This window comes from Salvelinus fontinalis, chromosome 28 (assembly GCF_029448725.1).
Source record: "Salvelinus fontinalis isolate EN_2023a chromosome 28, ASM2944872v1, whole genome shotgun sequence".
Lineage (NCBI taxonomy): Eukaryota > Metazoa > Chordata > Actinopteri > Salmoniformes > Salmonidae > Salvelinus > Salvelinus fontinalis.
In genome coordinates, this window is record NC_074692.1 from 3,178,482 (window position 1) to 3,190,729 (window position 12,248).

Here is a 12,248-nt window from a genome sequence, read left to right on the forward strand (position 1 = left end):
GTCGGTCACGCCAAAGAAATAGGTCTTATTTCACGTCAGTACAAGATAAACAAAAAATTTCTCCTCTGACGTCCTCTTGACACCCAGAGGAAGACGAATGAAGTGTGTTTCGGGTCATAGGTGGCGTGACCATATATAGGCAGAGCGTTGAAGCGAGCATACACATCTTGCATTCTTCTTCTTGGTCAGGGAAAGTGCTGTCAAATGACTTCTGTTTCACTCAGAGACAAAATTGAAACGGTTTTAGAAACTATAGATTGTTTTCTATCCAATGGTATTAATTATATGCATATAGTAAGAGCAATAATTGAATAAGAGGCAGTTTAATCTGTAGAGGAAATTATGCTAATGCAAAAAACAGCACCCCCTGTATTCTCAAGAAGTTAATATCATCACCTATTGGGCATAGTCAGAATCAAATGATGTTTACCGATCATGAAAGCAAGCAGTTACTTTCTGTAGCACGCTGACGATCGAGCTAAATGTGCGCAATTGTTTTGCATGGAAGAATCGTACATTTGTAGGTCTGACTATGATATTACAATTTATTTGACAATCCCTTGAACACAGCACGCAGGTGTCAATGGTTTTAGCGGAGCTGTGGGTCTCCTTGCCCCCAGCAGCCAAATGGAACGCTCTAACCTCATTGTGACGTTTTATTGAAAACAACCTATTGAGCCACAGCCAGAGAGTCACAGTCCCCCCATGTTACACGGAAGGCCTGATCTTATCTCTCTAGGAGAACACTCTGGGTGTTGAAAGAGCCCAAATGTTTCTTACACAAACCTGAATCCTTGAATAGGGTAGGGATTCAAAGCTAAAGAACATGTCAGTAATACCAGACTATAACTGTAACGATTGTCATCGGGAGAAGGAGAGGAGGACCAAAGTGCAGCGTGGTACGTATCCGTAATACTTTTAATCAAGAATGAATACACGAACAAAAACAACAAAACGACCAACGAACAGTTCTGACAGGTGCAACAAACACTAACCAGAAAAGAACCACCCACAAACAAAAGTGGGAAAACAGGCTGCCTAAGTATGGCTCTCAATCAGAGACAACGATAGACAGCTGCCTCTGATTGAGAACCATACCAGGCCAAACACATAGAAATAGAAAACCTAGACCTACAACATAGAATACCCACCCACATCACACCCTGACCAAACTAAAAATAGAAACATACAAAGCAATCTACGGTCAGGGCGTGACAATAACAGACTGATAGCATTACTTCAACTCAAACTGAACAGCGTAGGTAGTAGCATCAACGTATTATTAAATATACTAGGTGACATTACAGTCCTGGACCTCCTATGGATGTAATATTGCTGGTCTATGTAGAGATAAACCCGCTCTCCTATTTCAAATGGCAATCGCCTTAGCATTTTGTCCACAAGTATTAGATGTCAAGTTAGATGACATTCTACTTGCAATATGGACTCCTAGGCATGGCTGATATGTCATGTAATCTAGACAGGATAATTGTGAAGAAAGGAGCCTGGACCAATTCATAACTGTAATTAAGCCGTAACCCCAGTCACGTCCCAATCATTTACACGCACTGACATTCCAAGAGCTTTTAGGACACCTGTCCACTGAAAGTCAAAGTAGTTGACGTTTTGTCAATTAATGAGTTCCAGCACTTCGGAGGAGAGTGTGGTCTTGTTAATACCTCCCTGACAATGTTTATTTGCTTGCACGCTCGGGGCATGTCAATGCTTTTTTGGTGGCAAGTTCTGCATTTGAGAACTTTCCAGTGTTTCAGAGCTTTACGAGATGATCGCTTCTTACATTTTCCTGGGTGGAATATTTCGGGCTGCTGCCCATTACAAAAGAGATTAGCTGTTGGCATGGCAGGTGTATAGTTGCGGTCTGTTTGGATGTGGAGAATGGCCACCAGAGCATTGATATTAGTGGTGTGTGTTCCTAGGATGTGGTCACCATCGCCAATGTCATGCAGCTTGGTTGGATTTTGGAGCTACCTTCTGCTCTCATCAACTCACCAGACCCCGCTCCCTGTGCTCTGCGTGCCCAGAGCAAAACAGGGAGAGATGTTTTTGGGGCAAAACGTCTGCCTGCAGTACGTCTGCCTGTCTGGCTGTATGTGTGTGTGTGTCTGTCTGTGTTCATGTGTCTTATTTTGTGCTCCTGCAGGAGATCTCAGACCAGGACGTCCAGGATCTGGTTATGAAGTCTATCGGGCGTCTGACTCTGATCAGACAGACGTTCCCCCTGCCCCAGAACACCAGCCAGCGCTGCGTCAAGCACAACCACCGCATCAACACCTCCCTCTGTGACCCCAAAGACCCCAAGGCTCAGACATTGGAGGTAACACACACACCAAAGCTGTGTACCAAATGGAACCATAGTCCTTATATAGTGCACTACCTTTGACCAAAACATCATAACTCATTGCAATATTATCATGGAAATGTAGCATGTCATTTCTCTGTTTTTATAAAAAAAAAAATTTACGTGTCCCGGAGCAGCAATATGTGTATACAATTATTGTTGAACACCAAGCCCTCAAATACAGCAAAGGAAGGGAGGAAAAATAATTTGTTCCCCAATATCTTATTGTACGACTCGTGTCAAACCACAATATGAAGTGTCATTAATATACCATTGATTTATGTGTGTATGTGGAGAAGCCTAGAGGGATAGATCTTGTGAAACTTAAAATGTAACAACCAAAGGCTTTGAGTAATGTATCTTGCATTGACAGGTCCGTGAAGGTACTGAACGGTAGTGTTACGGTGATAGAGATGGACAGCTTGTATGAAATGTTGAGAGACACTGCTCGTAGTCCAGGGAATGACTCCGGAAGGTACACATTGTACCCATTGCTTCAGGTTATATCAGTAACACATAGAGACTCTGCTTAGTAAGAGGCATTTTGTTCAGTAAAAAACTGACATCAGACAGACCGATAAACCTTTCATACAGAAAGGCATGCAGGAAGGCAGGCTGGCTTGCTGTCTGACACAGACAAACAGACAAGCAGGCAGACTTACAGACAGACAGTGTTGAGTGTGTTGTGAAGTGCTGAGGGGACAGACAGGGACAGACAGAGAGCAGGGGCAGTCAGTGGAGGACAGTGTGTGCCCGGTGCAGTGGTGAGTGGTGCAGTTAGGCCTGTTTTGTCTGTCAGTGTGGAGCCAGAGCAGCTCAGCGGTCAGGAGAGTGGCCCAGAAGAAGCCCAATTTCACACTGCGCTGGAGCGCATCATCTGGGTCTGCCTGACCACACTTTCTCCCCCCTCACACACACACACACGCACACGGTCTTGTATAACTAACCTTGTGGGGACACACAATTCAGTCCTATTCAAAATCCTATTTTCAAAATACTAACCCTAAACTTAACCTTTATCGTAACCTGAAAACCTAACCTTAACCCTAACCCTAGCTCCTAACCCTAAACCTAATTCTAACCCTAACACTAATTCTAACCTTAACCTTAAACCCCTAGAAATAGCATTTTACCTTGTGGGAACTAACAAAATCCCAGTCGGTCAAATTATTTTTTTTAAATGTATTCTGGGGACTTCTGGTGCGCTCACGCACACACACTCCTTGCCCCCTCCTGGATTGGAGCGCTCAGTGATCACCCAGCCTCTCACAGGAGCCAATCTCAGCAGGCAAGCCACTGCCGCTCCTCACGCTCCCAGAATTTACATGACCACCAGATGTTGGCCTTTAACTCAGCTTTGTCCCCCCCCCCCCCACCTAGATACCTCCCCAACACACACACACACACACACACACACACACACACACACACACACACACACACACACACACACACACACACACACACACACACACACACACACACACACACACACACACACACACACACACACACACACACACACACACACTCTCAATAGATGTTTAGCTCCAGTGCATCCACTCTGGCATTCTAGCTACCCAGGCCAACCCTCCCTCGCCCCCCTCCCTCGGCCCACCATTAATTTCACAAGTCAAATGCTTATTTTTCCCGCTGTGGCTGAAAACACAGACGGCCAGGAATAACAATAGTGTTTCTTCAGAGTCAAGAGGATTCACTGTCATGCTTTTTTCCCTCTCTCTTCGGGTTGTTGCTGTTCTTTATTCTGACTGTGGACCAGTCCCTATGGAACAGTTAGAGTACTGAGAGCTTTGTCATTTTTCTGAATACATAGTGCTCAGGCAGTTCATATTGGGCATTTCTTGGAGCATTTACCTTGAAGCTGCAGAGTAATAATCCTTTGTCGCAACCCAGTACCAACACATCCTGATCCCTCATTACTAGTGTTTCTCCTTTGGAATGGAGAGAACAGCAAAGACAAATGCACGCGTACAAAGTCCCAGTCATTTTGTACGAGTCATTTTGTGTGTTCTCCTCTAGCGTCCCACTCAGTGTAATTGGTACTGTCTGCTCCGTGTGTGTGCGCGCGCAAGTGCAGTTGTCTGTGTGAGCACGTGCGTATGTGCACAGTTGTGCCTACGTGTGTGTGTGTGTGATGAATGGAACTAAAGCACCATCCATCCACCATGCAGAGGTTTAAATTATCTGAACGTTTTCTCTGCGAATATCCGCAGCATTTAACCCATTATTCCTAATCATTATTATTATTAATGATGTGGTGGGAAGCAACAGTACAATCACCCAGCATACTAAAACAGGAAGTTGTGTTTTGCATGGGAGCCTGGTTGCATCCCAAATTGCACCCTTTTCCCTATAAAGTGCACTACTTTTGACCTAGGCCCGTAGGGGAACCCATTGGGCTCTGGTCAAAAGGACAAATAACTGCCAAAATAAAGGAAACAGCAACATAAAGTGTCTTAATTTGGCGTTGGGTCACCACAAGCCAGAACAGCTTCAATGCACGTTGGCATAGATTCTACTAGTGTCTGGAACTCTATTGGAGGGATGCGACACCGTTCCTCCACGAGAAATAAGTTGTTGATGTCGGTGGAAAACAGGTGCTGCTCAGGTGCTGCTCCAGAATCTCCCATAAGTGTTTGATTGAGTTGAGACCAGAATGCCATGACATATGGTTTACATCATTTACACGCTCACGAAACCATTCGGTGACCACTTGTCCCCTGTGGATGGGGGCATTGTTATCCTACGAGGACATAGCCTTGGTAGCTAAAATAATGGATTTTAATACATGACCCTAAGCGTGATGCGATGGTAAAGGCTTAATTAACTCCGGACCCACACCTGTGTGGAAGCACCTGCTTTCAATATACTTTATATCCCTCGTTTACTCAAGTGTTTCCGTTACCTGTAGTGCGCCATGTATAGAATAGGATGCCAGTTGGGTTGCGGGACCTGCCATAGCACTGATGCATTGTTGACCTTTCGCTGCTGTAAAAGCCTATGTCAGGGAGATGCCACGCTCGTTCCTCCTCCCCAGTGGGCGCCGGAATGCGGGGGGGGGGGCACTCGATATTGTGTCAAGTGTGCCGGAGCGTTGCAGGCTAATAAACAACGGCAAATCTAATGGCCACTCTCTACTCTATTTATTACATTCTCATTAAAATGGAGACAACACTCCTGCTAAATCACAGCGCAATCAATCAGGGGCCCGAATTTACTCTCCTCTCTCTCTCTCTCTCCCCGTGCATCTGTGTGTGTGCCAAATAGCATCCTATTCCCTAGTGCACTACTTTTGAGCGGGGCCCTCGAACATAGTGCACTATATAGGGAGTAGGGTGTCATCATTCTGAACCCTTAAAAGGAATGCATGTGGCGCGATTTGCGTGGTGGAGATTTTAAAGGCCGAGCTTAGACAAAGCCAAAGAGAAATGTTAAAGCTGCTTGAATCATTCTGGGGCCTTTTCCATTTTACCGGGAGCAGTCTGGATGTGTCACTCAAGCAGTAGTTGGAGGGGATGTTTTCCGAGGACATCAGAGACGTAGCTACCAAATGACAGGTGTTAGGTGTTGCTTCTTTACTGATGATCAAAGAACTGTTGAAATGATGCGAGCGCACGCGTCGATTTTCTTTCAAATGATGCCAGCCGAGGCTGCCTGCTCCTTATGAACACTGCATGTTTCCCTGCCAGCCGTCACAGCAGCTTTCAGATGGGTGCGGAGCTTACTTAGCCTGCGTCCGAAATTGCCCTCTATTCCCTGTATAGTGCACTACTTTTGACCAGGGTCCATAGGGCTCTGGTCAAAGGTAATGCACTTTACAGGGAATAGGGTGTCATTTGAATCATAGCCTTTGGGTTTCTACGCCGAGGAATATGAATATACACATCGTCTTGGTTTCACTTACTGCAATACCACTAGATAAGTCTGCTGTGAATTTCTCTTTCCAGTACCCATTTTTCCTCCTTCACCGCTCTGACTACCGCTTTTCTTTTGTTCCACTGGTAATAACTTTTCACTCCTTTTCCGGTCTGTTTTTTCCCTTTCTCCCTTTCTCCCTCTTTCTCTCTTTCATGTGTTGTCTCACCCTGCTCTTCTTCTGTGTCTTACTCTTCCCTTCTCTTCCCTTATTTTGTCTCACTTCCTCTTCCTCTGTCCTCCCTCCCTCTCTGCTGTTGCAAGATAACCAACCGCTACATCTACGACACGGTGCTGCTATTGGCCAACACCTTCCACAGGAAACTGGAGGACAGGAAGTGGCACAGCATGGCCAGCCTCACCTGCATCCGCAAGAACTCCAAGCCCTGGCAGGGCGGGCGCCCCATGCTGGACAACGTCAAAAAGGTACTGGTCCATATAGGGCAGGTCAATTCGAAACCTGGACCTCAAAGCCAGTTCCACTGCTGATTTTCATTCTTCCCCTCTAATCAAGGACTGATTTATACCTGGGAATCAAGGTGGGTGCGTTTACTTATCAGGTAGAGCAGAGAAACAGCAGGACTCCGGACCTTGTTAGGTTATTCTGAGGTCATGGCAAACTCCTAGTTCTGACGTATTCCGTATACTGTACATCATAATGTACATCCATAGGATACATTAAATATATGCATGAGATTGTATTTGCATGTCCTGTATAATGCTTGGAGCGAGGGATGGAAAATGTTGTTACCGAAGTTTTACCAACACATTGACTGTAGTACTCACTCTGGAAAAACATTGGACCACCGCTACTCAACATTTCGAAATGCCTACAAGGCCCTCCCCCGCCCTCCCTTCGGCAAATCTGATCACGGCTCCATTTTGCTTCTCCCGTCCTATAGACCACAGGTGTCAAACTCATTCCACGGGGGGCCGAGTGCCTGCAGGTTTTCGCTCCTCCCTTATACTTGATTGATGAATTAACATCACTAATTAGTTAGGAACTCCCCACACCTGGTTGTCTAGGGCTTTATTGAAAAGAAAAACCAAAAACCTACAGACACTAGGCCCTCCGTGGAATGAGTTTGACACCCCTGCTATAGACAGAAAATCAAACAGGAAGTACCAGTATTAGGTCTATTCAATGCTGGTCTGACCAAGCTCGCAATCCATGCTTCAAGATTGTTTTGATCACACGGACTGGGATATGTTCCAGGTAGCCTCTAAGAATAACATTGATGAATACACGGACACGGTGACTGAGTTCATCAGTAAGTGTATAGGAGATGTTGTACCCACTGTGACTATTAAAACCTACCCTAACCAGAAACCGTGGATGGATGGCAACATTCGCGCAAAACTGAAAGCGCGAGCCACTGCATTTAACCATGGCAAGGTGACTGGGAATATGGTTGAATACAAACAGTGTAGTTATTCCCTCCGTAAGGCAATCAAACAGGCAAAATTCAGCGGCTCAGACACAAGACGTATGTGGCAGGGTCTATAGACAATCACGGACTACAAAGGGAAAACCGACCACGTCGCGGACACCGACGTCTTGCTTCCGGACAAGCACAGAGCCACCGACGCGGCCTGCTACCAAGGACTGTGGGATCTCCTTCTCCGTGGCTGATGTGAGTAAGACATTTAAGCATGTTAACCCTCACAAGGCTGCCCGCCAAGACGTCATCCCTAGCTGCGTACTCAAAGCATGCGCAGACCAGATGGCTGGTGTGTTTACGGACATATTCAATCTCTCCCTATCCCAGTCTGCTTTCCCCACTTGCTTCAAGATGTCCACCATTGTTCCTGTACCCAACAAAGCAAAGCTAACTGAACTAAATCACCCCGTAGCACTCACTTCTGTTATCATAAAGTGTTTTGAGTGGCTTGTTAACGATCATATTACCTCTACCTTACCTGACACCCTAGACCAGGGGTGGGCAATTCCAGTCCTCGAGGGCCTGATTGGTATCCCTGTTTTGCCCCAGCTAACACACCTGACTCCAAAATCAACTAATCATGATCTTCAGTTTGGAATGCAATTTGATTAATCAGCTGTGTTTGCTAGGGATGGAGAAAAGTGTGACACCAATCAGGCCCTCGAGGACTGGAGTTGCCCACCCCTGCCCTAGACCCACTTCAATTTGCCTACCGCCCCAATAGATCCACAGACAATGTAGTCGCCATTGCACTGCACACTGCCCTATCCCATCTGGACAAGAGGAATACCTATGTAAGAATGCTGTTCATTGACTATAGCTCAGCATTCAACCCCATAGTACACTCTAAGCTCATTATTAAGCTCAGGGCCCTGAGTCTAAACCCCACCCTGTGCAACTTCCTGACGGGCCACCCCCTTGTTGGTGAAGGTAGGAAACAACACCTCCACTTCGCTGATCCTTAACACAGGGGCCCCACAAGGGTGCGTGCTCAGCCCCCTCCTGTACTCCCTGTTCACCCATGACTGCGTGGCCCGCAACCACAGGGCTCTCCAGATGGTGGTGTTGCCTGCTCAACGCATCACCAGGGGCAAACTACCTGCCCTCCAGGACACCTACAGCACCTGATGTCACAGGAAGGCCAAAAAGATCATCATAAACCACCCGAGCCATGGTCTGTTCACCCCGCTATCATCCAGAAGACTAGGTCAGTACAGGTGCATCACATCTGTGACCGAGAGACTGAAAAACAGCTTCTAACTCAAGGCCATCAGACTGTTAAATAGCCATCACTAGCCGGCTTCCACAAGGTTACGCAACCCTGCACCTTAGAGGCTGCTGCCCTATATAGACTTGGAATCACTGGCCACTTTAATAATGTTTACATACTGCTTTACTCATCTCAAATGTTTATACTGTATTTTATTCTACTGTATGGCACTCCCACATTGCTTAATCTAATATTTATATATTTCTTAATTCCATTCGTTTACTTTAGATTTGTGTGCATTGTTGTGAATTGTTAGATACTACTGCCCTCTTGGAGCTAGGAACACAAGCATTTCGCTACACCCACAATATCATCTTCTAAATATGTGACCAATACAATTTTATATGATTTGATTGGACAATATGATAGGAATGTTGATAAATCTCTGTAAAGAATATGTCAAGCAAGAGTGGCATGGACCTTGTCCCAAATGACACCCTATTCCCTATGTAGCCCTATGGGCCATGGTCAAAAGTAGTGCACTACGTAGGGAATAGGGTGCCATTTGGAACGCGACTATGTTCAGCTGTGTTCTGTCTTTGCGTTACCTGACAAGGTGCAATGCTGCTGTAGATCATATGCACACTACGTTATGTGAAAGACAAGTGATACTGTTGACAGACAAGGGATAGCCCTTCAATGGTGGTACTCATCTCTTCTTCCTCCACTTTTCTCTCAGAGGAGACCTGTGAAATGGAATGGGAGTTATGGACACTGTCTTGGGCATAGCCCTTCAATGGTGGAACTCATCTCTTCTGCCTCCACTTTCCTTTCAGAGGAGACCTTTGAAATGGATAGGGAGGTACTATAGGGGCACTGTCTTGGGCATTGAATAATACCCTGTTGGGGTTGTTGTTGCCGTGTTGAGGTGACATTGTGCTCTCCAGAGCTGCTGGGTTGGTGCAGGAGGCTAGGATGTGATGTTATCACCTTCTCCATCCCTGTGGCTCCTGGGGGGTGTACTGTACCTGTCGACATGTGTCTGCACAAACAAATGGACTCGTACGCGCACGCATGCACGTGCCCACACACACACACACACACACACAGTACACTCTCTCACACAAACGCACCCACACAAACAGTGGCGTCCTCACACCCTGCCCTCTGCCATGAGCTGCGTGAGCATTCAGTGAAAGTGACACCGGCCCCGCTATAGGGAAGGTGGGCCTGCAAAAGCCAAGTCCCATTGATTCAGTCCCTCTCCATCCAGCCCTGGGACTCTGTGTTTGTGTGAGGTGTTCTCTCCACCCGTTTTTAATTGCAATAACTGTGTATAGGTGCTGTTAATGTGGCGTGAACCTTGTTATTTTACTGTAAGCCAGCCATGTAATGGGCCAATTTTTCATTCCCTAGGGTGTCCTCACTGGATCACTGTTCTACGGCTTTATTAGGGGAACTGGCTGTTTATTGGCTTCTCAATGCGTGCGTTAAGGTGAACTCGTCTGGATACTGCTCATCAGCTCTCATAATTGGCCAGCTAATTATTCCTGTCAGCTCGGTATTGGTGCAATACATTCACAACAATTATCTTTGTGGTAATTGCACCTGCTGTGTAATTGCACCTGCTGTAGAGGACGATGTGCCAGACAGGCGGTAAAGAGAGAGTGTAGGGAGTGGGGGGTGTTGAGGGGGGTCTCTGCACTCGTTTGTGATGTTGGAGAGATGAAAGGCTAGGCACGGTGTTGCGCTTTGTTTGTGGCAGCCAAGGCCCTCTCTGGCGAAAGGGGTTTGTAAAGCCAGCTCTCGTTTTGCAAATGAGACCAAAATAAGAGTAGACTATCAACAGGCGATTATTATCATTATGATAATGTAATGGGGCTGCACGAAGATGACTAAATCTGTTTCCCAACGTGGGCGTTGTTCGTTGTTGCTCGGGGCAGTCGCGTTCTCGCACACAGCGCTGCAGAATGCCTTCAGCGCAGGTGCACTGCAGGCTGAATGATGAAAGGGGTGCGAGGGGAGCGAGGCAGAGCATTTGTTGATTCATGACCTCTGCACACATCAATGGAAATATCAAAGCGAGAGGGATTGTCTTCAGAAAACCCCACGCTTTCCCACCAGGTGATCTAGGCTGGAGGACTGATGACGTCTTGCTACTTACTATATATCATCTATTTCTTCCATTGGGCTCGGGAAATAGCCGATAGAAGTATCCAGTGTGACGAGAGATCTTTTATATGGTCCGTTTGAAATGTTTTCTAACTTTCTCAGGGACTACGTTCATTGTAGTGTCTTTGACCTTACTAACCATGTGTCCATATTAGGATAGACTCAGTCTCAACAGGACTATGTGCTTTTGTCCATTTTGACAGCCCTCTGACTTTGTGTCTGTCCCGTGCAGTCTGGAGTGAGTGGTTTGACCGGCTTCCTGGAGTTTACCGACAACGGAACCAACCCCAACATCTACTTCGAGATCCTGGGGACCAATTATGGCGAGGACAGGGGGAGGGGTGTCATCAAGGTAAGATAACAAAATATTGTTGTTGTTTTTGTTGTGGTTGGTTATTGGACACAGCGTGGTACTTGATGTGTACTTGTTGTCTCTGCTGGGGCCAGCCATACAGAAATGTATACATACATTTGGATAAAAGTGTCTGCCAAATGGCATATATTATTATTGTATTATATCATTACGCTTATGTGGTGCTCTTCAGCTCTGTGTATTGTCATTGAGGCTCATTGTCATTTAAAAAGCAGACTGTACATCTATTCAAAACAGACTTATACAGTAGAGTCATATTCATGAATATAAGGAAAGGTTTTGGCCACGTTGCCAAGATGCACAAAAAGAGTCATTTGTAAAAGCCAATGTACATGATCACATCAAACGTCATTTGTCACGTGCGCCGAATACAACAAGTATTCGGTTTCCCTTCCCGGGAAACGCTTACTTACAAGCCCTTAACCAACAGTGCAGTTCAAGAAGAGTTAAGAAAATATTTACCAAGTAGACTAAAATAAAAAGTCACAATAAAAAAAGTAACACAATACGAATAACAATAATGAGGTTATATGATGATGTACATGATGAACACCCATGAATGTTAATGTCTTATGGCCAAATCGGACGGGCTAGTGTGCGTCTTATGATAACGTGTTGCCCAGAGATCTACATGCAGTATGTCGATTTCCCCTGTTCTTATCTGATATGTATAGCGCCAGGTTAGACATTAGCTCGTTAAAGCTCACCTCTCTCCTTCAGGTGTGGACCCTAATTATGTTAATTTACCGACTGATC

General features: G+C 45.9%; 1 protein-coding gene across 3 annotated transcripts in view; it reads left to right on the plus strand.

Moving 5' to 3' along the window:
- Positions 1 to 12,248, plus strand: part of LOC129825955 (glutamate receptor ionotropic, delta-2-like) — a 595,589-nt gene that overhangs the window by 407,129 nt on the left and 176,212 nt on the right. For all 3 annotated transcript variants that reach the window (XR_008754971.1, XM_055886121.1, XM_055886122.1), the window contains exons 6-8: positions 2,162 to 2,335; positions 6,560 to 6,721; positions 11,352 to 11,471. Coding sequence is in view for 2 of the 3 variants with exons in the window: in XM_055886121.1 (XP_055742096.1) it covers positions 2,162 to 2,335; positions 6,560 to 6,721; positions 11,352 to 11,471 (456 nt within the window). In the remaining variant the exon portion in view is untranslated. The remainder of the gene's footprint in view (positions 1 to 2,161; positions 2,336 to 6,559; positions 6,722 to 11,351; positions 11,472 to 12,248) is intronic.